Source organism: Puccinia triticina, chromosome 6A, assembly GCF_026914185.1.
Source record: "Puccinia triticina chromosome 6A, complete sequence".
Classification (NCBI taxonomy): Eukaryota; Fungi; Basidiomycota; class Pucciniomycetes; order Pucciniales; family Pucciniaceae; genus Puccinia; species Puccinia triticina.
The window spans coordinates 2,046,488-2,067,631 of NC_070563.1; the positions used below are offsets into that span (position 1 = coordinate 2,046,488).

General features: G+C 45.9%; 2 protein-coding genes across 2 annotated transcripts; one reads left to right on the forward strand and one right to left on the reverse strand.

The window, feature by feature from the left end:
- Positions 1–1,542: 1,542 nt before the first annotated feature.
- PtA15_6A270 (uncharacterized protein) lies at positions 1,543–5,793 on the reverse strand (the record flags this gene model as incomplete). Its single annotated transcript, XM_053169958.1, has 12 exons — positions 1,543–1,584; positions 1,665–1,763; positions 1,857–2,225; positions 2,320–2,419; positions 2,524–2,652; positions 2,756–2,866; positions 2,938–3,842; positions 3,934–4,199; positions 4,267–4,958; positions 5,071–5,203; positions 5,331–5,706; positions 5,788–5,793. The coding sequence occupies 12 exons, from the start codon at positions 5,791–5,793 to the stop codon at positions 1,543–1,545; spliced, it is 3,228 nt and encodes a 1,075-aa protein (XP_053021197.1).
- A 12,803-nt stretch (positions 5,794–18,596) lies between these two features.
- PtA15_6A271 (uncharacterized protein) lies at positions 18,597–19,624 on the forward strand (the record flags this gene model as incomplete). The annotated part of the gene is made up of 4 exons (XM_053169959.1): positions 18,597–18,752; positions 18,855–19,019; positions 19,089–19,549; positions 19,612–19,624. The coding sequence occupies 4 exons, from the start codon at positions 18,597–18,599 to the stop codon at positions 19,622–19,624; spliced, it is 795 nt and encodes a 264-aa protein (XP_053021198.1).
- Positions 19,625–21,144: the final 1,520 nt, after the last annotated feature.

Here is a 21,144-nt window from a genome sequence, read left to right on the forward strand (position 1 = left end):
AAAGGGAGCCGATGTTGTGCAAATGAACCGGTATGGCCGCTGGGAGGTATTGATTGGCTATGCCGTGATTGTTGTCCTCCCAGACAGTGTCTTACATTAAAAATTAAAAATCCCTTTGCGTTGGTAACTGCTTTTTTCACACAGAATTCACAGGCCCTACAGTGGGGAAGTGCTGCACGAAAAAAGCAGTTGTCGACGTAATTAGGGATTTTTAATGAATAATATGAATTGAACCCCAAGAAATCATCCCAATCAACAAACAGGTCAAATTGAGTTATGATTCAATTGTGGCCATTGTGTCTTAGTGGTTTCAACTGTGTTCTGATTGAGTTCCAGTTGAGTTCTGCATGACTTCTTGATGATTTATGGATGAATCCAGGATCAGTTTCAGAACAGATGTGGATGAGTTCAAGCATTGTTCATTATTTCTTACACTACTTTCACCAAAAGAATCCAGCACAGTTCCGGAAAAAGGGTATGGTATGGCACTCTCTGGAGAGTGCGTCAAAATCACCCCTGGTGTTTAAAACTGTATCAGTTTGTTTTACCTTGTATTTTTTGTGATTGCTTGTATCTAGGGGAAACCCTTGAATTGTTTTTTGGCAAAACTGTGGTTTTAATAAACTTAGGCCCTGTTTGGAGATGATATAATTGTGCAATATGATATGGAATTTTGTGACATCTGATCAGATGTCACATAGGATTTCACACAAAAAAACTCATATATCGCCCGGATTATATTGGCTCCAAACAGGGCCTTAGATATATTGTTTTTTATTCTTTTGTTCATCTGTCTGAAATTAAATAGGAGTTTTAAAGGCTATAGTCAACTCAAGGGACCCTTTACACCAGAAAATTCCAATGCAGACCAAATATTTTTGGTTTTCTTGGTATGCACCCCAATGCACCCCAATAGCGGCAATAGAAATTGGGGTGGAAATCTGACAGGGAGAAATTCTTGGGGTGCACCTCTCATGTACACCATGATTTTGGTGTGCAATCATTGTACACCAATACCAGAGCTTTCTGTGAGATTTAACACCTGCACCCCAGTTTTTTGGGGGGAGAGATGGTGTGCACCCCATCCCCTTGGGGTACACAGGGTCTGCACTCCAGCTATATTGGGGTACACAATGAGGTGCACCAAAATGTTGGTGTGCATGAAGTAAAAGTTTGGGGTGCCTTTGGGCTGACCCAATAGCGCACCCACTGTACACCAAATTGTTGGTGTACATGAAGTAAAAGTTTGGGGTGCATCTAAGGCCAACACAAAGAATAACAAGCACTGGAGGGCTGAATGACATGCCTCCAATCCCGCGGGATAGCCCCCGGGGCTCTGATTCCTCCCGGTCAACGAGTTATTAATGCTGACCGGGAGGAATCCCTCCGACTGGTCAGTACTCAATCATGTGTTCTCAAGGTGGAAACAATACACCTGTATGAATGAAACTAGAAGAGAGAAATAATAATAGTAGTAATAATTTATCATGGGCAAAATAAAAAACAATTGGTGTTAATATAAGTAACAATGGGTTGTGATTTCTATTGAGCCCAAGGAGCAGTCCATGAGAACCCTTCAAATTCCTAAAAAAAACCAAAGAGAATATCCCAAGATCTTGTCAAAAAAATTTGCCAGATTTGGCGAAGTAGGAGTAAGAACTCACCTTTTGGTCTTCCGGTCTAAGTTGACTATGAACAGGGGTTAATCTAGGGGATTCTTTTGTGAATTCCGAATCAAAATTGGAGACATCCATCGGACCATTCTAACCAAAACGAAACAAGAAAAGATATTGATTGGGTCAGTACACGTCCAAAGAAAATTTTCAAAAAAGTCAAGAAATAGAAAGTGTGCTTACAATGGTAGGGAAGTAAGGAGCGGGGATTTTTTTACCGTAGACGTCAGCCCAATTGGTCTCTCTAAAGAACGGATGAGCTTTGATCTCTTCAGCGTCATTAGGGCCACCCCCCAGCCTTCTGGTGGGGTCCCTGGTCAGCAGTTTCTGCAAGATCGACACTGAGTCTCGGGGCATATGGATCGGATACAACGGCTCATCTTCCAGGATGGCATCGAAGATTTCGTCCTCATCGTCCCCCCTAAACGGAGATTGCCCCAACAACATCTCATAAATCAATACCCCGAACGCCCACCAATCTACCGCTCTTCCATATCGCTGCTCTAGCAATATTTCTGGTGCCATGAACTCTGGTGTTCCACAAAACGTACTCTGAACAGCAGAGTTTTTCCCGCGCGCAATAAATGAGAAGAAAATGAACTGGTCAGATCAGGTTGGACATCCACCTAGAGAACTTGATACATACCGTTGTATTTTGATACCACATTTCTTCTTTACAAAGCCCATAATCGGCGACCTTGATATGTCCATCCAAGGTTAACAGGATATTGTCGAGTTTCAAATCCCTAGTACGCAAAACAACCCCCAAATGTTAGGCAAAAATAAATAAAGAGACGGTAATAAGTAACCAACGACAGAGTATCAATAAATATTGACTGCAAAGCCTTACCGATAAATCACGCCGTTTTGGTGAAAATACTCCAAAGCCAACAAGACTTCGGCTGCGTAAAACTTGGCCCTTCGAGGGGTGAATTGTTCACGCTGGATGTGTAACATCAAATCACCACCACTGACATACCTGGATAAACCCAACAACAAAACCAACACAATGTCAGCAGAAAGATTTCTTCTTATCACATACATGCATCATCATCGATCGTTGATCAAATCATCTACTCAACTCCATCACAAAATAGATCCGAGTTTCCGTCTGGAAACAAGAATGTAGGCCAATTAAGAATGGATGGCGCTCACGACTGGCTGTCAAGAATACTCGTTTTTCGGACTTGGTACTGTTTTAGGTCGTAGTACATAATCAGCTTCTTCATTTGAATGAAATGGAGAGAAACTGTATGCTACAAACCTTTCTACTTCATCGTTCTCAATGATGAAATCTTTCTTGAGCACCTTAATTGCCCACAGTTGACCCGAACGTTTTTCTTCAGCCAGCATGACTTTGCCGAAGTTTCCTTTACCCAAGACAGCCAAGAAATTAAAGTCATCCAATCCGATCTTACGGGACCCTTTAGATTTGACGGGAGAGGTGACTTGTGGGGGAAGTGGTGGAGGAGTAGAAGAATGAGATGGCACGAGGGCAAGTGGGTTAGAAAAGTCGGGGCGTGTTTGGGAAGGTTGTGGGGGCAGTGGTCGAGGCTGAGGAGGATAAGGTACGGGCCCCTCGTTCCCGCCCGGCTGAGGAAACGGTGGAAAGGGAGGACCGGCGCCAGTTTGCGATGGGGGCATGGAAGGTTGGGCGGGTAGGGGACGCGGCATGTGTGGGCCTGAGCTGGGTTGTCTATCATGACGACTCGGATCGGCAAATCCTCCTGGCGGGTGGCTAGATAAAGATGTGCGACTTCCAGGTGATTGGCTTTGATGATAGTCGCTCGATGGGCCTGCGGGAGGAGATGGGGGGCTAGTGTGACTAAGCTGAAGTCTTCCCACGTCCTGATGAAGGGATTGGGGAGGCTCAGTCGAAGGCTTCATTGGCGAGTGAGAGCTCATCCGGGTCGATTGTCGGCTTTTAGCGGTCTTGATCTCTTGTAAGAGTCTATTTGCTTTCTCCATTGACATCCCACAAAAGTCAGGTACGAGATGAGTGCAGTCTGCATGGGCAGTGATGGGACACTCGGTACATCTACGAGCGAGTTGCCGACGTCCCAATGGAAGCATCATCCCACAATGACAGCACCAACTAGGGGTGATGGTTGTCATAGGCTCAAATCGATGTGGAATGCGATAGTTCAGCATTTTTTCTTCATCGCCGTCCTGGTTGTATTCCAAAGGAGGGAAAAGTCAGAACAGGTCCACGAAATTTGTATAAGCAAAGTAAAGAAAATGAGTTATCATTGTGCTTAACTGTATCGACGTTGGACTTAGAGATACATTTCGTCACCACTTTGGTGAAACAACGCTTGTGACACAAGTACTTGCAATCTTCGCATTGCATGCCTGAGGCATTGTAGAGTAGCTCTCCGCAAAGAGCACATCGCACGATCTGGTAGAACTGCTGAGCGACAAATTGATGTCCGTTTTGAACGTGGACCTCTTCTTTCCTTTTCCTGACGGCACCCTGACGACCCAAGCCACCCGTGTCGTATGGCCTCTTGCGTACATTGGATTTGACTGTTAAGATCCACGAATTTGTCAATTAGCGATCAACGTGCCAGATAAAAGAACAGAAAATACTCACCAAAGTTAAGTTGAAGTCGCAGCGCGCCAGCAGGCTCAACTGCAAACCACGCGTCAACACCGTCAGAAGATGTACCGGCAGCTTGGCCGCTGGAGACCGAAGGATCCGGTGGAGCAAAACCAGCAGGCGCCGCTCCGGGCGGTAAGTTCATCAGTTCGCCACCACTACCTGTTTCTTTGACCCGAGCAGCTGTGACCCAACCAGGACCGGACTCGAGGCCGAATTTCTTTCGCCTGAGTTCTTCTACGACATCACTTAGACGAATCCACATTACTCCGATCGGGATAACCGAGTCTTGAGCAGAGGAGGCGCGATCATAAATGATGACCTCTAATTCGTTTGCTTTGTCGACATGAATCTCAAAGGCCTCATTCCAACGGTCGTTACGAACCGGGTGAGTTCTAGCACGAGGTGTATCTTCAACTTTGACCACGACGATGGATTCGGTGATCCCTTTCTTGCTGGTTAGTGGAGCGTGATCTAAATCTTTGGCAGAAGCAATTGTAATCTGAAGAGCACCGGATAGAGGTCGACGGGGGTGACCTTTGCGTTCTTCGGATTCAGCATCATCATCTTTAATTCCAGTGACTTCGAGATTCTTGTAACGCTTCAAAGCCTGGGTAAGGAGCATCATTTTTTGATTTGACTCGATTCGCTTTCGTTCCGCCTCCGATCGACTCTTTTTGTCGCCTCTGACGGGTGAAATTTCGGGCAAGGAATGCCAAGAAAAGATAGACGGAGAGTCAATACACCAAAATCACGAGAATGGCAGATGTTCTGAGAGAGGGAAAAGCCAAACTGAACTCTTGTTGATATAGCTTAAGCATTTTCTCGATTCCGTTCTTGTATTGATTTTCGACTGCGATCTTGAACTCGAGGTGATGTAGCATCCGACCAATCTTGGCGGCCGTAAGAGGAGTATCATATTTGATGAGATCTGCGGTTGCCAATTATAAAGAAAAGTTTAACACGGACTTGGGCAATTTGGGACAATGCAATGGATCCCGTGTTGATCATTATGAAGCAGGGTCGCAGGGAATGGATGGGTTAAGTTATCAACCTACCAAGTGGAGAGTAAGTCTTTGCACCCGTAGAATTCTTTGAACCCGGCGAGGAGGGCACGAGCGTTGCGTGGGAGGACTGCTGATCGGAGTAAGAGGTTGAGTGACTTGAATGAGCAGAATGAGTTGGTCTGGGATCGACTGGGGGCTCCCGAGAGGAGGGAGTGGTGGATGAGGATCCCTGATCGACTGATTCATGCAGTTCACGAATCGATTGCTCGTAAAATGAAATGGTCTTCTCGCTATCCCTAATTTTCGAGTCACAAGATCTGATGATATCCTGATTCCCGGTAGCCGTTCTCATCACCTGAAAGCCATGGATGATCTTGCGCTCCTTAGCTATCCGCTGCTGAAGCTCATCAATTTTTACCCGGTTGGACTATGTAGTCGATCGAAAGCAGTGTGTGTTGATCAGTTAGTCAGGTTGATGATAGCCTAATGAACTGATGTTTAGACTGACAGCCATGATGATCTGGGATTGGGTGGACCGTCGGGAATTTACAGCAGTACCGGTTGGAGTAGCTTCCTTCGAGAGTCGGATTCTATAAACGTTGGTCAGCTCCGGTGTGCTGGTGTGTTGACCGTTTTCGGCGTGTTGATGGTCAACTGGCAGTGGGAGGGACTGTCGTTGCAGCCTCCCTGCCAAGCAAATCTGATGACGTAAACCAAACCCCGACCCCTCCAACACAGCCAACTCACTCAAGACCCAAATCATTCATATTCACTATCCAGGGAATCATCAGAAAGGCAAGGCACGATCCTCCTAGGCTCAACCCACCGACTTGAAGTCAAGAGGCTCCAGGTGGTCCAAACGAGAGTGCAAAGAAGGATTCCGAGAACCGGAATATGAAGAAATGGTGATTGCTATCTGGGAAATATGTTCAACTCTATTATTTTGAGCAGTTCCATCACCGAAAAAAGTCAGCAAGAATTGAGAGTAAGAGTACGATATGTGAGAAGAATGATAAAAAACCAAAAAATGTTAAAAAAAGTAACTATGTGCTAGGTGGGTTTTGACTGATATGGGATGAGCCATCCATCAGGCCCACAGTGAAAAAAGCAGTGGAATCAAATTGAACTTTGATTTTGACCTGGACACAATAATTTTTGGTGTTAATTTCTTGTCCTTGGGGAATCATTGAACTTCCCAAAAATGAAATAAAATCATAAATGAAGGACTTCCTGTCAATTGGGGAATCAGATTTTTCCGGATTTCCCTGCAGTGGAGGACTTCCCGCTGTTCTTGAAACCCAGATTTTCTCAGATTTTGCAGGGAAATCTGGGCAGATCTAGGATTTGGGACAATTGAGCCCAGAATTCCCTGCAAAAACTGGAAAGATTTGAGATCCCAGATTGACAGGAAGTCCTCCAGAGACTTTGGCAGGGGCACGCTGACATAATTGTTGTAGCCCGGAGGGCTACGCACTCTGACACTCGCCGCAGTCGCGACATCTACCTCATCCCGGACTCCTGTCCGGGCTGAGAACCTGGTGAATCATCATCTTCTTTGTCACTCGTGCACCTGGTTCTCCACAGGTTATGAGCCCTTGACACTTATATATCTACACATCTCTTGTCTAACAAACTACGGACGGCTTAATCATCCGGACAAACTCTGAACGTTAATCTTACACCATAACTTCAACCTCTGTCGATTGCCAAGCCTAACTCGCTTGCTTATCTGACTGGCCAATCACCAACCAGAAGGTCGACAACGTTGAAGATCGGGATCTTGATTCCAAACCTAATTAGTTTGGTTCAATCAAAAGCTCAACAAAACTTTTGGCGTCAATTTCACCGGTGTTATAGAGGTGAAAGTTTTTTCTTGGAGATTTTCAGTGGCTAGGGAGACTAGCCATCTTTCCGAAAAACAGGGCTGTGGCTCGGTCCTGTTTGCTGTTGTTCTTCTAAGAGAGAAGACTTGATTCTCTATTTCATCTCCGACTCGTGGACCGATTCCCTCCGATTTTATTTCTCTCTTCTCCGATTTCCCCTCAGAAACCATATCTCTTCCCTTGAAAATCCGCACATCCCTCTACTTATCTCTGTTTTCAACCCTCGAACTCTATCACTGCTTTTCTTACATAGTTTTTTTTTTCCCGATCCCTTCCTCGATCTATCCAAATATTCACACCAAATTTCCTTTTTCTTTGTTTTTTTCCGTTCCCCTCCCTATCTTTCCAAACATCACTTCTCACCTCTTCCTCTGTTTCTTAACCTTCCGTTCCCTTTCATACCTTTTCCAAAAACACCACCTTTTATCTCTCTCCTGTTCGACTTCGCCGACCGATGGATCCCAGGACAAATCAACAGTCGGCATCTGGGGCGGCAGGGTCTTCAAATTGGCACATCGATGATTTATCGCACAGGAACCGTTTGGAGGAAGACATAGCCATCCTTCAGTCACAATTCGAGCGCTTGCCGCCAAGCCCGGAGACAACAGCCGGTCCGGCTCGTCGAACTACGGATGTCCAGGCGGGAAAACAACGGCGGACCACTCTGGTGGACGACAGGCAACTCCCGCCACACATGGACCCGCGTCTGCCAGTGGAACCCGCCCTTCCTCCCAGAAACGTGACTGTGGACATCCCCCCTCCGACTGCAGACGGAGGCAGACAGGAACGTTTGGACGCCAAACTAGCGAAACAAGTTCGCGATTTCGAAGAAGCCGAGTTTCTCCTGAAACAAAGCAAACTAGTTGGCACCGCGATTCAGACGGGCAAGGCGCAATTCCGGCAAACCAATACCTTGAAGGCGGATGGGGCGAATTTTGCTGATTGGTACCAAAATCTGGCCGAGGTTGGGAGGGCAGCGGTAGACGATGCTCGTTTCTTCATTACTGTGTGCGAAAACTCCACCTACAAGAAAATTGCGCGGGCGTTACTCATCTCCAGCATTGATCAGTCGCTGGTTGCCGAAATGCAACAACTTCCAACATGTTTTGCGATGTATACGGCACTCTTTGATAAGTTCAAAACGTCCTCCCGTGCAGCTCAAATGTTGATCTTCTACAAATTCAGGCGTTTCAAAATCGATCCAGATGGACACAACGCCGGGATCGCCTCAACTCTACGGGACTGGCAAGCAGAATGGGCTGCGGTCAACGTCAAGTTCGGCATGGATGCTTTCATGGGTTTCGTGCTTCAGTCGGCGGTGATGGAGTCCGATGCGGAGTACAAGAAAGCCTTTGAATTACGGGTTGAACAACTCGTACAAGACGACAAACAGGGGCGATGTCCTTCCTTCGACTTGATCATGAAAGCGCTGGACATTTGTAAGGATCAACATAAACATACTCTTGGTCTGTCCTCGGATGCGGGACAAGCTTTCGCGTCACCTACACCTCCAACGCGCTGTCCACCTCGACGCCGGCAGCTGATAGTTTCGATGTTTCGGCATTTCTGGCGGACGTCGATGAACAGGATTGGGTTGACGCGCTTGACTTTTATGCCCTCACTGCGCACAAATGCTGGCAGTGTGGGGGAGAAAATCACTACGCGAGGAACTGTCCAGAACCACAAAAATTGACTCACACCAACAGAAAGTCAGGTCCACCAATTGGCACGATCGTCGGCACTCTCTACGGTCACCTTCCGAGTGGCGCCTCGATGAACTCCTCCCGCTTCCCACGGACGAACTTCAAGAGAACTCAGCTCCCTCCCTCAAGAAATCAGCAACATGCAAAGAATCTTGCGGACTACTACCGGCCGCGGTATTACAACAACGGCCAACAGTTGCAAGGACCGGATTCTGGCCCCTCGATCCCAGCAAAGAAGGGGGTCGAGGCCCACATTGTGGAAGTCAACGGACTTCCTGATGATCTAGACGACCTAGATTTCCATTCGATGGCGCTAGGGGAGGATCTGGTGAGTGAAGCTGCCATTTTTGATACCGGTGCCTCCCATGGTTTCACTGGGTCTAAATTCCTCCTTCATGATTTTCGTCTCCTCCCAAAACCTATTGGTGTCTTGGTAGCTACCAGTGGGTCAGGATCTTCGATCACAGGCGTGGGTGCCCTGAAATTTCAAGTCCCTGATGGGACTGTTATTGTCTTGCAACATGTTCTGTACTGTGAGCAAGCGAAGACCACCCTCATATCAATGGCGGCACTGCGCAAAGCTAATGCTCTGGTGGCTTATAATAATGCAACAGATACCTTTGAAATTTCACGCGCATCAGGCGAACATCTCTTTGATTGTATTTTTGAACCGACAAAGAACCGTTGGTGCATGCCCTATCCGATGATCCGAGCAGATTGTGCGAGGACAAATTCCCCGCCCGAGTGTCATATTCTTTACTCAAAGCCAAAGCCTCTCATCGATTCTCCTTCCTCTTCTGATCCCACATCGACGTCCCCGGTTTTATCTCCTTCTATTCCTTTATCTCCCAATTTTTCTTCTCCCGTTTCTCAATCATCTGTTCTGCCAGTCTTGTCAAACCCGCACCTGTCTTCTGAAGGCAATGATATCACAGTTCTGTCCTCCAAAACTGAAGCGACAAGCGATGAGATCTTCAAGGAGCCCTTGGGGCAGGCAACTGACTTTAAGTGGAAGCCTGAGTCCCTCACACCCGATGAGGTGAAACTGCTCTATTATCACAGAGTTTTTGGGCATGCTAGCCTTAGGCACATAAGACAGATAGTTAAGTCCCAACTAGGTTTAGGTTTACCGGACCAGATTCCTGTTGGAAAGATCCATTGTCCTGTTTGTGCAATAAGTAAGAGCACGCGAATTAACCCCTTAGCCTCCACCCTTTGAGTTGCAGATCGTCTGGATGTTTTGGCGGCGGATTTGATGGGGCCGTTCCAAGTGGATTCTGTAGAAGGCGGCAAGTACCTTCTGACGATGAGGGACGTGGCGACGGGGTACGCTTTCGTCAAAGTCCTGAAGAAGAAGTCAGAAGCTAAACAGCATATCATCGATACAATAACACGACTTGAGCAAGCGACCGGAAAACGAGTGAAAACTTTGAGGAGCAACAATGGCGGGGAGTTTGCCAACCAAAAGCTAAACGATTTCCTTACGGCGCACGGTATTGGAGCTGAAAAGGCACTCCCATATCATCACTACCAAAACGGGGTGATTGAACGATTCAACAGAACGGTGGCAGATATGGGGAGGACGATACTTTTTGATAGTCCGCTGTCGAAGAATTTCTGGAGTTACGCTTTTGTTTGGGCGACTTATGTGTTGAACAGGATCCCAAACAAATCCAGTGGCGAAAAGACTCCCTACAAGGCAATGTTTGACAGGAAACCGCAGTTCGACAACTTTCGAGTTTTTGGGAGCACCGGATATGTTCACATTCCTCAAGAAAAACGCAAGAAACTAGATGAACGTGCGGTTATGGGATATGTGATTGCTCACCTTGAACAAAGTAAGGGATGGCTGTTCTGGATACCGACGCAAAAACGTTTTGTGAGCTCGGCAATGGTCTGTTTCCCGACCGAACTAGCAAATGTCCCGGTTGCAAAAGAACCCTCTCCTCAGGAAGCAGTCACTCCTCACGTTCCGGCGACAGCTCCGGCAGCAGCAGCAAAACTCTCGGTAGAATACATCATGAATCTACTTCAACTGGGTGATTTCTTGCAGGAAATAGAATTCACGAACCAGGAATTGATTGTCGACAAAATCATCGACCTGTGCCAGTTCTATGCAATCTCCGTTCCGAAAACGTTCAAGCAGGCGATGAGTTCTCCTGAAAAAGACGCCTGGTCGAAGGCGATAGCGGTAGAACTGTCTAACTTGGAACAGATGAGAGTCTGGGTGCTGAAACTCAAGCCGGAAGACAAGAAGGCCTTAGGAGGTAGATGGGTGTTTGCGACGAAGCCGGAGGCGGACGGGTCGGGCGTGCGTTTTAAGGCGTGTTATGTAGCTAAGGGTTTTACGCAGGTAGAAGGAGAGGATTTCAATGCCACCTTCGCGCCGACGGCAACCTTCGTCTCCCTACGGCTCCTTCTAGTAATCGCCGCAGCGTACGGATGGCCGGTTCAGTCCTTTGATTTCGTAGCTGCGTACCTGAATTCGCCAATTGCTGAAGAAGTCTGGGTCAAACCTCCAGAAGGAATGGAGACGCCCCCTGGCCACGCCCTTCTGCTGAAGAAAGCCCTCTATGGAACCAGGCAGGCGGCGCGATGCTGGTGGCTCCACCTAAAAGGCGTGCTAGACAAATTTGGCTACTCACCGTCGCAATACGACAACAGCTTGTACGTGCTGCGCCATCCGGACGAAGCGGGTGTAGTCTGGCTTCATGTGGATGATGGGGTTGTGACGGCATCGAGTGAGGCGCTTCTGAAGAAACTCAAAACGGATCTGAAGGACATCCTCAAAATCAAGTGGAGTCATGGGATTGACGCGATTGTTGGCTTGAATGTTAAGCGCACAGGACGCGGTTTTGAACTGTTTCAGAAAGATTTGGTGGCAGGCATCCTCGATGAGCATTGGGATGGGGTCACTACCGCAGCGACTCCTCTGCCGGTGGGTTTTAACGCGACGACGGATGAAAATGGAATACCAGGGGACTCGGGGAGATACTTGTCAGTAATTGGATCTTTTAGCTATCTGGCTGTGGGGACACGTCCGGACTTGTGTTTTGCAGTGAACTATTTGGCGCGTTTTGCGGCCAAACCAGGTGTCAATCACTGGAAAGGAGTGAAACACTTAATTAATTATCTTGCAGGAAGCAAAAATCTCTCCTTATGTCTTTTCCCGTTGTAGGGACTCTTGTGGGACACTTGAATGTTTATTTGGTGAAAATATCCTCTGAGGGGGAAATAAATTGCTAATAGGTTGAAAGGCTATTACAACTTACGGGTGGTTTGAAAGACCTGCCCCTCTAATGGTACTATGCAAATAACTAAGAGTCTTGTAATCAATATTTATAAAGATGTGGCTGATTCCAAGATAGATCTTACTTTTGTATAGTAATCTCTATCAGACCTAGATTCCTCAAATCACTATTCTTGCAGATCTGTTACAACTTCTGATGCTGGAGGGATAATGTAATCCAGTGGGATCAATTATGTAAAATACAATTGTTGTTGATGTTGGGTTGTTGATGAGAAGGTTGGTAATGATCTCTTCCTTAAGCAATCTCTTGATAAGGCACTTTAATCAATACTAGAGCTCCTGGTTGCTACTACACTACTACTACTTGTTATAATTGTTGTTGATGAAGTTGGTAATAATCTCTTCCTTAACAATCTCTTGATAAGGCACTTTAATTACTACTAGAGCTCCTGACTACTACTACTACTACTGACTCAAACTTAACACTACCACCACCACTACCACTACCACTAAAATACCACTAAACTACCACTGTAACTAAACTAACCACTGTGACCAAACCTCTGTAGGCTGATGGGGAAAAGATCTGATGAGGGGGGGAAAGAGGCCTCCTTATATATTGAAGGGTGAGGGAATTTAGCTCCAGGGGAACTCCTTGTGAGGGCTATTTTCTGCAGGGGATATCAGTTGCACAGCAAGATATGCATGTGTTGCACTGCCTGCCAAACAATTAGGTAATGGATTCTGCAGGAGGGGATATCAGTTGCACAGCAATATATGCATGTGTTGCACTGCCTGCCAAAGAATGATGTAATTGATTCTGCAGGCAGGCTCCTTGAACACCTTATCTGCCTGCATATGCTGCACTGCATGATATCATGTGTTGCTAGGTGACCCAAACAACCTTCCGTAACCTACCATATGCCTGCATGTCCAGCTGTTGCCTTCTTCCATCCAGAATATTGGGGGTCAAAGCCTCTCCTCCCACCTTGCTCCATCCTTCCTTCTTCCTCCTCCCTAATTAATACTTACATCCATATCCCATCATACTGAATCCTAGACCCTTATAAAGTAATATACCACCCTTATAAAGATAACATACCCTTACACAAGTAATATACCCTTATAACACTGCCTTACTTGATACACCACACCATCCTCCCTTCCATTCCTGGTTGAGACATGTGCTTTCAATACCTTCCACCTCTTCTATTGATAACATCCTTCCACCTCCCTGCCATCCTACCTAGTCATGGTCCTCCATTCCATCCCTGATCACGCCGTCCATCCTACATGATCCTAGTCTGCCGTTCCGTCCGTGCTAACACTATCCCTCATCCATCTGTCTGTATCTGTAATGAATCCATTCCTCCCATCAACACCTACACTGCTTGTATTATATATAACTTCCTCCTCTTATAATGAATGATAGATGTATCTATGCTGTCTCAATACCTCTGCAATGTGCTTTTGGCATTGTCACACCAATGGAGCACCACATCCCCCCCCAACTTAATGCTGTCCACAGCATTTGTGACAAATGCCAAAAGAACCATATTCAATTATTCACCAAAAGAATTGTCCAACAGTCGTGATTTCCGTTCTTCCCAATCTAATATTTCGAGTCCTGTTTTTGCTGTGTCCAATAGTTATTTTCCTCCTATACCAAAGCGCCAGTCGAAATAAGGTCTTCTAAAATTACTGATTCATCCCCCCTCCCTACAACTAGTCCAATTCCAAGTCCCAAATGTCTAAATTCACCACTACATCTTAACTGTAATCCCTGTTGTTGTTCCGTGACATCCATCCATGATCCAGTATAAGCCAAAAAAAAATCCCAATCCTATCTTTCTTCCTCTCCACACCAATGACATTGTTCCAAGGAAAAAGCCAGTTTATTCCGCAAAAGGTTGTTGAAAAGCAGTATTTAATAAGATCCGGCCTATTTCATCCTTCCCTCCTGATACCTGCTCAATCTGATTCTACAAATTTTTCCAGTCCTGATGCCCGTAATCGATGAACCCCGCTAATCCAAAATACTCTTATTTTGCCCTGTTGTTTTGCTATAAAATTCCAAGTCCTATTCCACCCCATCCATTTCGCCCGCTAGTATCTTCCTGTTCCAAACGTCCGTCCGTCCATTTTCCTATCCTTTGAATATCCCAATGATTGTAACCTCTAATGACTGACTACTCTTCATACTAAAAAAAATGTAACTTGTTTTTAAATTGGCCCACCCTATTCCCTCAGCTAAACAAGGGAAAATGTTTGCCTACCAAATGCTTTCCAATATTCTGAGTAATCGTATAATTGTAACCAACTATATATATATATAACACGTTCCACCAATCACTCCGTGCTACCCTCTTCCTCCTCCTCTTCCCCTTCCGTTCCTTCTTCCTGTAGTCCTTCGTACTCTTCCTCCTCCTCTTGTTCCTCTTGTGTTAATTCCTCCCCTTCCTCTGCTTGAGACTCTCCTCTAGGGTAGAATCTTTTGACGTGATTGGCTGCAAACATCCTTGTTAGGACAGTTCCATCTAACTCCGCCAATACATATGGTCCATTCTTCACCTGCTTAACTATCCTATACGGCCCATTCCATTTATGCTTAAACAAATTTCCCCACTGAGTTTCTAGAGCTTTGTTGTATACAAGCACCAAGTCACCCGACTTAAGTGGCTTCCGTAAACGATGCGCTAGCCGCCTATCCCAATATCGAACCGACGTCTCCCGAGCTTTCTTCATCTTTTTACGAGCTTCCTCCATCATTTCCTCCTTGACCGCCAGTTGCTTCGCTCTTGCTTCCAATAATTCCGCTGTTGTTTGAATTTCCGCCCAGTTCACAGTAAGAAAACTTCCCAACTCCTGATCCACGGGTAAAATCGCTAGCTGTCCAAACTGCAACTCATATGGTGAATACCCTGTTGTTCGCTTTGTTGATATTCTGTCCGCAAATGTCACCAATGGTAAGTACTCTTTCCATTTCTTCCCGTCTTCTCCACACATCTTGGTCAAGGCATCCTTTATCTCTTTATGCCCTCTTTCCACCATTCCTTGTGCCTCTGGGTAGTAAGGTGTCACCATCCTTAAATTTGTTCCTACTCGCCGCATTGCTGTTTGGAGCTCTCTCTTAAATTCCGCTCCCCCATCTACTGTAACTTCTTTTGGTACGCCATACCGGTAGATCCATTCCGCAAGAAACCAATCCGCCACGTTCTTTGAGCTCAGCTTTACCAGTGCCACCGTCTCCGCCCATCCTGAAAAATCGTCCCTTGCCACCACCAAGTACTTCCACTTACCCGCTTTGATATGGACTGCATCCATGCTGACCCGTTCAAATAGTGTGGTTTTGTATGTTGATTTCCCGTCCTCCTTCTGTAAAGTACGACTCCGCTTCTGACAATTTTTGCATGATTGAACCCAATTCCGGATGATTTTCTTCATTCCTTCCCACCAATATTGCAACTTTATCCTCCTATAGGTTTCTGTTGCCCCCCGATGGCCTAATTCCTCATGCATTGCTTTCATTATCTTCTCCTGTGTTGCTCTGACCGATACAATTACTTGACTATATGGTATACTTCTCTTCCTCAACTGCCCATCCTGTACAAAGTAATTAGCCGACCTCCGTTTAATCTTCTGGAACTCTGCTTCTGAACAGTCTGTTGGCCGTACAAGTGTCTCCAGATAATTCTTCATTCGCTTCCAGAATCCAACCTGTTGTACCCCTGCTCCCATAACCTGAGTCTCTACGATCCCTATTGACTTTACTCCCATGCCGGGGTGTGGTTTCACCCATCCATCCTCTTCGTCCGCATCTTGTGGCACATCGTCCTTATCCAAGGGTCTTCTTGATAATCCGTCTGGCATAGTGAAAGTCTTACCTGGCTTATGTACCAAATCAAAAGAAAAAAGCTGAATAAACGCCACCCAACGTGTCATTGGTGCACTTGGTAAACTTGGGGTGTTAATCATCTGTATAAGAGCTTTTGCATCTACCTGTAATTCAAAATGCTGTCCCCATAGTAATATCTGTAGCTTCTTCAAAATTTTCTTGACCCCCAGAAGCTCGAGCTTTGACTGTGCATATTCCGATTCCTTGTCCGTAAAACTTACTGACTCGTACAAAACAGGCCTGTCTAAGGTGTCCTTGTCCTCCTGCATGAGCACCGCGCCTGCCGCCAAATAGCTGGAATCTATTGCTAACTTGATTTTCCCGGCTTCCTTACTGTAATCTAGTCCCTTCAATACAATATCCTCCCCTACAATTTGCTTTAGTGATTGAAACGCGTCCTCGCACTCCTTTGTCCAAACGAATTCTGTATCTAACCTAGTCAAACGCCGTAATGGTGCCGCTACCTCTGAAAAACCCTTAATGAACATTCTAACGTATACACACAATCCCAAAAATTGCCTGACATCCTTCTTGGTTGTTAATGGAGGCCAAGTCTGAATTTTATTTTGTTTCTTCACCGATATGGTCCTTCCCTCCTGTGATACCACATGCCCTACAATATCCAAAGCTGGGACACAACATGCAAACTTTTCTCCTGAAATTGTGAGGCCTGCTTCTTCAATCCGAAATAAAATACGTTCCAAGGTAACTGCGTACTCCCAAATGAATCAGCGTATATTTGGATTTTCATCTAATGTAGCCCCCCCATAATCTGACTTAGGTCCCTTGATTCCGCCATCATCAATAAATATCCCCACATTCTCCGGTAGCTCCTCCTGAAGTATCCATGTCATCTGAGCCTGATACACTACCACTGAGTTCGTTGCGCCTTGAGGTAATCTAGTGAGTTGTAGCCGTCCCAAAGGTGTTTCAAAGGTGGTGAGAGGTCTTGAAGCTGGATCCAATTCTCGTTCGTCATATCCTCCCATAATGTCTCCCAATCCATAACAAGCTCTTCCCGCAAACGAGTCCACGAACTCCTCAATTTTTGGAGGCAACCCTGCATCTTTAATAGTGACTTTATTTAGTTGCTGCAGGTCATGGACAATCCGCAACTTTCCATTTGACTTAGCCACACAAAAGACTGGGCTGGAATAACTAGATGTAGATTGCTCGTAGAGCCCAGTCTGAATCCTTTTTCTCACCAATTCAATAAAATCATTCCTGATTGCGTTTGGAATGGGAATTGGCCGTTGTTGCCATGGTTCATGATCAATCACTGGTATCTTATATGGTTGGCCATAATCGTGCTTAAGTATCCCTCGTTCCTCCTCCGTAAACGCGACTGCCTTCTCCCTAAGCACAATTACATGCTTCAACAACTTCAACTCCTCCTCTCTCAACCAATTGGGTGGTCCAAAGTTTACCGCTTCCAGCCGCTTCGCCGTAACTCGTTTTGTTTCCCTAAAGTCCGGTGGAAAGGGTGCGAGGGGTGTCTGATAAGGGTCTCGAGATAATTTGGGTCTTTCCAATGGCGGGTTAAGTCCTTGAGGCATAGGTTGATTTACCGGTCGAATCTTCTTTGCCACCCCCTTGTATTTTGCCGCCCCTATTGTGTAGTCCATATTGTCTAAAAACTGTCCTCGAATCTAAAAAAGAAGCTAACTGATCAGTACCTACTGCTGCTTGCTGTAAAAAAAATTAATTAGCTCTATGACTGCTTGAACTTGGTTAAGGTAAATTTTGTTCACTTGAGCGCATAGTCTTTTCCTCTGTTCCTCTGTACTTATTCATGAGTTAGTTTTGATTGAATTTGCCCACCCCTGCCCTCAGCTAACAAACTTAATTGCTGCCTACACACAAATTTAACTTATCAAATGTTTTATTTACTTTACCCTTTTTCTTTTTCCTGTTGTACAACATAGGCTTTCACATGCCCTTTCACCAATTTTAAGTAAACATGACTAAAAGGAAACCAAAGAAAAACCCGATACTATACCAAAAACACGCTCCCGAACTGTATTAACTCGAACCCGCGGTTGCCCCGCGTTCCTCCGTTCGGAGTTCTGCACTTTTATATCCATCAATACAGCATTCGAAGATACCCAACCCTTCCAATTCACTTCCTCAGCCCGGTCGCCACCATTGCTTTCGCCATTGTTCAATGAATCCATCCTTGAATACGCCTGCCGATCGGTCTCACGCAATGAATAGGCTGTCGACCTCGACCATCAGTGAGTCAGAATGAGATTAGGTACTTGTTCAGCTTCGCAGGCTTACCGAGAACCTGTTTGTTCTTGAGTGCCCAGAACCTTGCGGTCGACTCCCATGTATATGCTCTATGCCCCGTCTGAATGTGCTCAAAGCTCAATGTGCTGACTTGTCCCTTTTTTTTTTTTTTTTTTTTTTTATGGACTTCGTCTTCCAGCATTTTTCTCTGGCTTCCTCCTCAACACATCAATTGATTCGCGTCGTGATTGTTGCCAAGTGCCGATGATCCCTCCTCATCCTACCCGAAATCCTGGGCGGTTGGAAGTGGCCTTTACTTGCCTTATGCTGACGCCGCTGTTGCTATCCTTACTGATCATGTCCTCCTCGCAATCGATCGGCCTACTCGAATCCTCCTTGTTGATAAAACCCAACCCCTCATCCTTTGCTCCATCGCCACTCATCAAGCACCGCCATCTCAACTTTTCCCATCTGCCTAGGTGCAACAATCCTAGTATAACTATTCTCCATCTTGTTCGTCGCTCCTTCCTAGAAGGAAACAAGAAGCTTGTACTTCATACCATTAAGATACTAATTTTTAATTGTACTACTCGCATCTTGCCCTTACTTTTATAGATTATAATGGCTGTTCGATCCATCCTTCGATCTTGTCCTTACAGTGTCGTCGCAGGCCCGACCGCAGCTGCTCAACCTCAAACCACGGCCGACGAAGCTGAAGCCGCCCAGGCTCTCGCCCAAGTCAAAGCAGCTAGAGCTACTCCCGTTATTACGTTTGCCCCGGTAAGTTTCTCTTAGCCTTTTTGCTTCCTCTCGTTTGAAACTAATGTAATCTTCTATATGGCTATGTAGTCACCCACCCGAGGCGAGCCTCCCTTCAACGAAGCTCCGCCACCTTATGAAGAGCGGCCTATGCAAGGGGCTGAGCTCCCTCCACATATGAGGCGCACCCCGCGTGCTGATCGCCGTCGTCGTTGGCCGACGCCAGACCGCGCTCCCAGACGACCTCGTCGTCCATCTCCCTATCATCGTTCCTCGCCTCCGTCCTCTCCGTTAGCCCATCGCAGCTCGTCCCCTTCTGTCCAATCTTCTCCTCCATCTTCCCCTCCTAGCTTAGGTCCTGAAGGTCCTACCCCCAGCAATGAGCAGTACAGTGCTGCCTTCTTTGCCCACAGCTTTGTCAACTTCTTGCATGACCTTCGTACCATCTTAGACCGTCTTCCACCAAGCCACCCTGACGCCCAGGCCCACAACCTCATAAGGATGGATGCCACCCTCCTGGAGCACTGGTACCGCCACCGCGCGGATCAATTGTACGTCCTATTTCCTCTACCTTTGTTTCTATCCTTATTGATCCTGGGCTTTCCATCTCCAGCGACTCGATCTAACGCTTCCGGTCCTATTGTAGGGTCGAGATGTTTAGCAACCCCTATTCCAACGCCGGCCTTGTCTATCGCACCCTCGTATCCGCAATCCTCCGCCTTGGTGTGATTGACAGCCAACATGCCTATGATCCGTTCAACCCTGCGCTCTGATCCCCTGCTTGTTTTTCTCGTTCCTTTCCTTACTATCCTGCCTTCTCTTTTACCAAATACATGTAACCTAGCCCCAAAAATAAATAATAATAAAAAAAGACCTCTAACTAATTTTTTTTTTTTTTTTTTTTGGACTATATCAATATAACTAACCCTATCCCAACAACTGATGTTATATCCTGCACTTCCTACCCTGTATGTTGTACACTTTTTATTTTTAGTTTTGTTTTATCTTATTTTTATATGTATTTGAAATACATTGGCTGTGCCTCAAAAACAACTCATGAACCAAGTGCCCACGCGAAAAACAACTACTCTGAAGGAAGCCAAAAATAACTAACAAAACACATAAGATAAACACCACAAAAAAAAAAATGAAACTAAAAAGCACAACCAACCTAAGGGTTCCTACTTATACATTTCTTCTATTCAAAAGCGGACCCATCAAAAATACATTGTCTTCCACCATCTCTTTGTACATTATTGCTATTCATGGAAAAGATCTCAACAGCTAAAAACTAAATCCTCCCATTCCTCCCAAAAGGTGGCATAAGCTTCTCCTAGCAGTTTTTGCTCCTCCCGTACGGCCCAACTAAATCCTTCCAAGCTAAATTTTCCGCAGGCACCAACCATCCTTGCTATTGCTCTGGCCAAGAATTCTTCCTCCTCTTTTTCTCTGTCTCTACATGAATCCCATAATCTTTGATTACTCAGATACTTGTAACCAATGTCACCCCCTGAATACAAATTTTTCCTGTCCTCTTCATGGATCCACCAATGGCCTGGCCAAATCAACTCGTTCTTCAGATACCCTTCCACCCCATCACCATTCAACAACATCATGAAACCAATTCGCCCGGCCGTATACCCTGGAAGCTCCGCCCAATACCCGTTTGCCATTGACGGAAGTGTTTCTGGGTATATTCGTAAAAAGTCTTGGGTGGGAAACCCTTGATCTATATAATCCAATCCTAATGCACTGTTCACCTTGTAGTTGCGTATTCGTCCTGATGAAGTATATGTGGGACAGTCTGTCCAACTAGTATCCCAATTCAGTACTTGGTCCAAGTTTTCTGTTATCCATCCATCCTCAGGTTCCCCCTTAAGCTCGCCTGCTGGAGGTGCCGTAGTACTGCTAGGTTCAAGGTCCCAGGTATTTTTCAGCTCTACCATTTCCACCGGCGTACCAAAATAATATGAAATATCATCTGAAGGGGTGTTTGGAGGGCACATTGTTTGTTGTAAATCCTCTTTTGGCTCTTTTCTAATAGACCAGGTGGTACACAATTGATTATTCTCTCCACCATTTATCCCCTGATCCGCTCCATTATAGGTTACGCTATCCGCTCCGTTGTTGGTTATGCCCTCTTCTC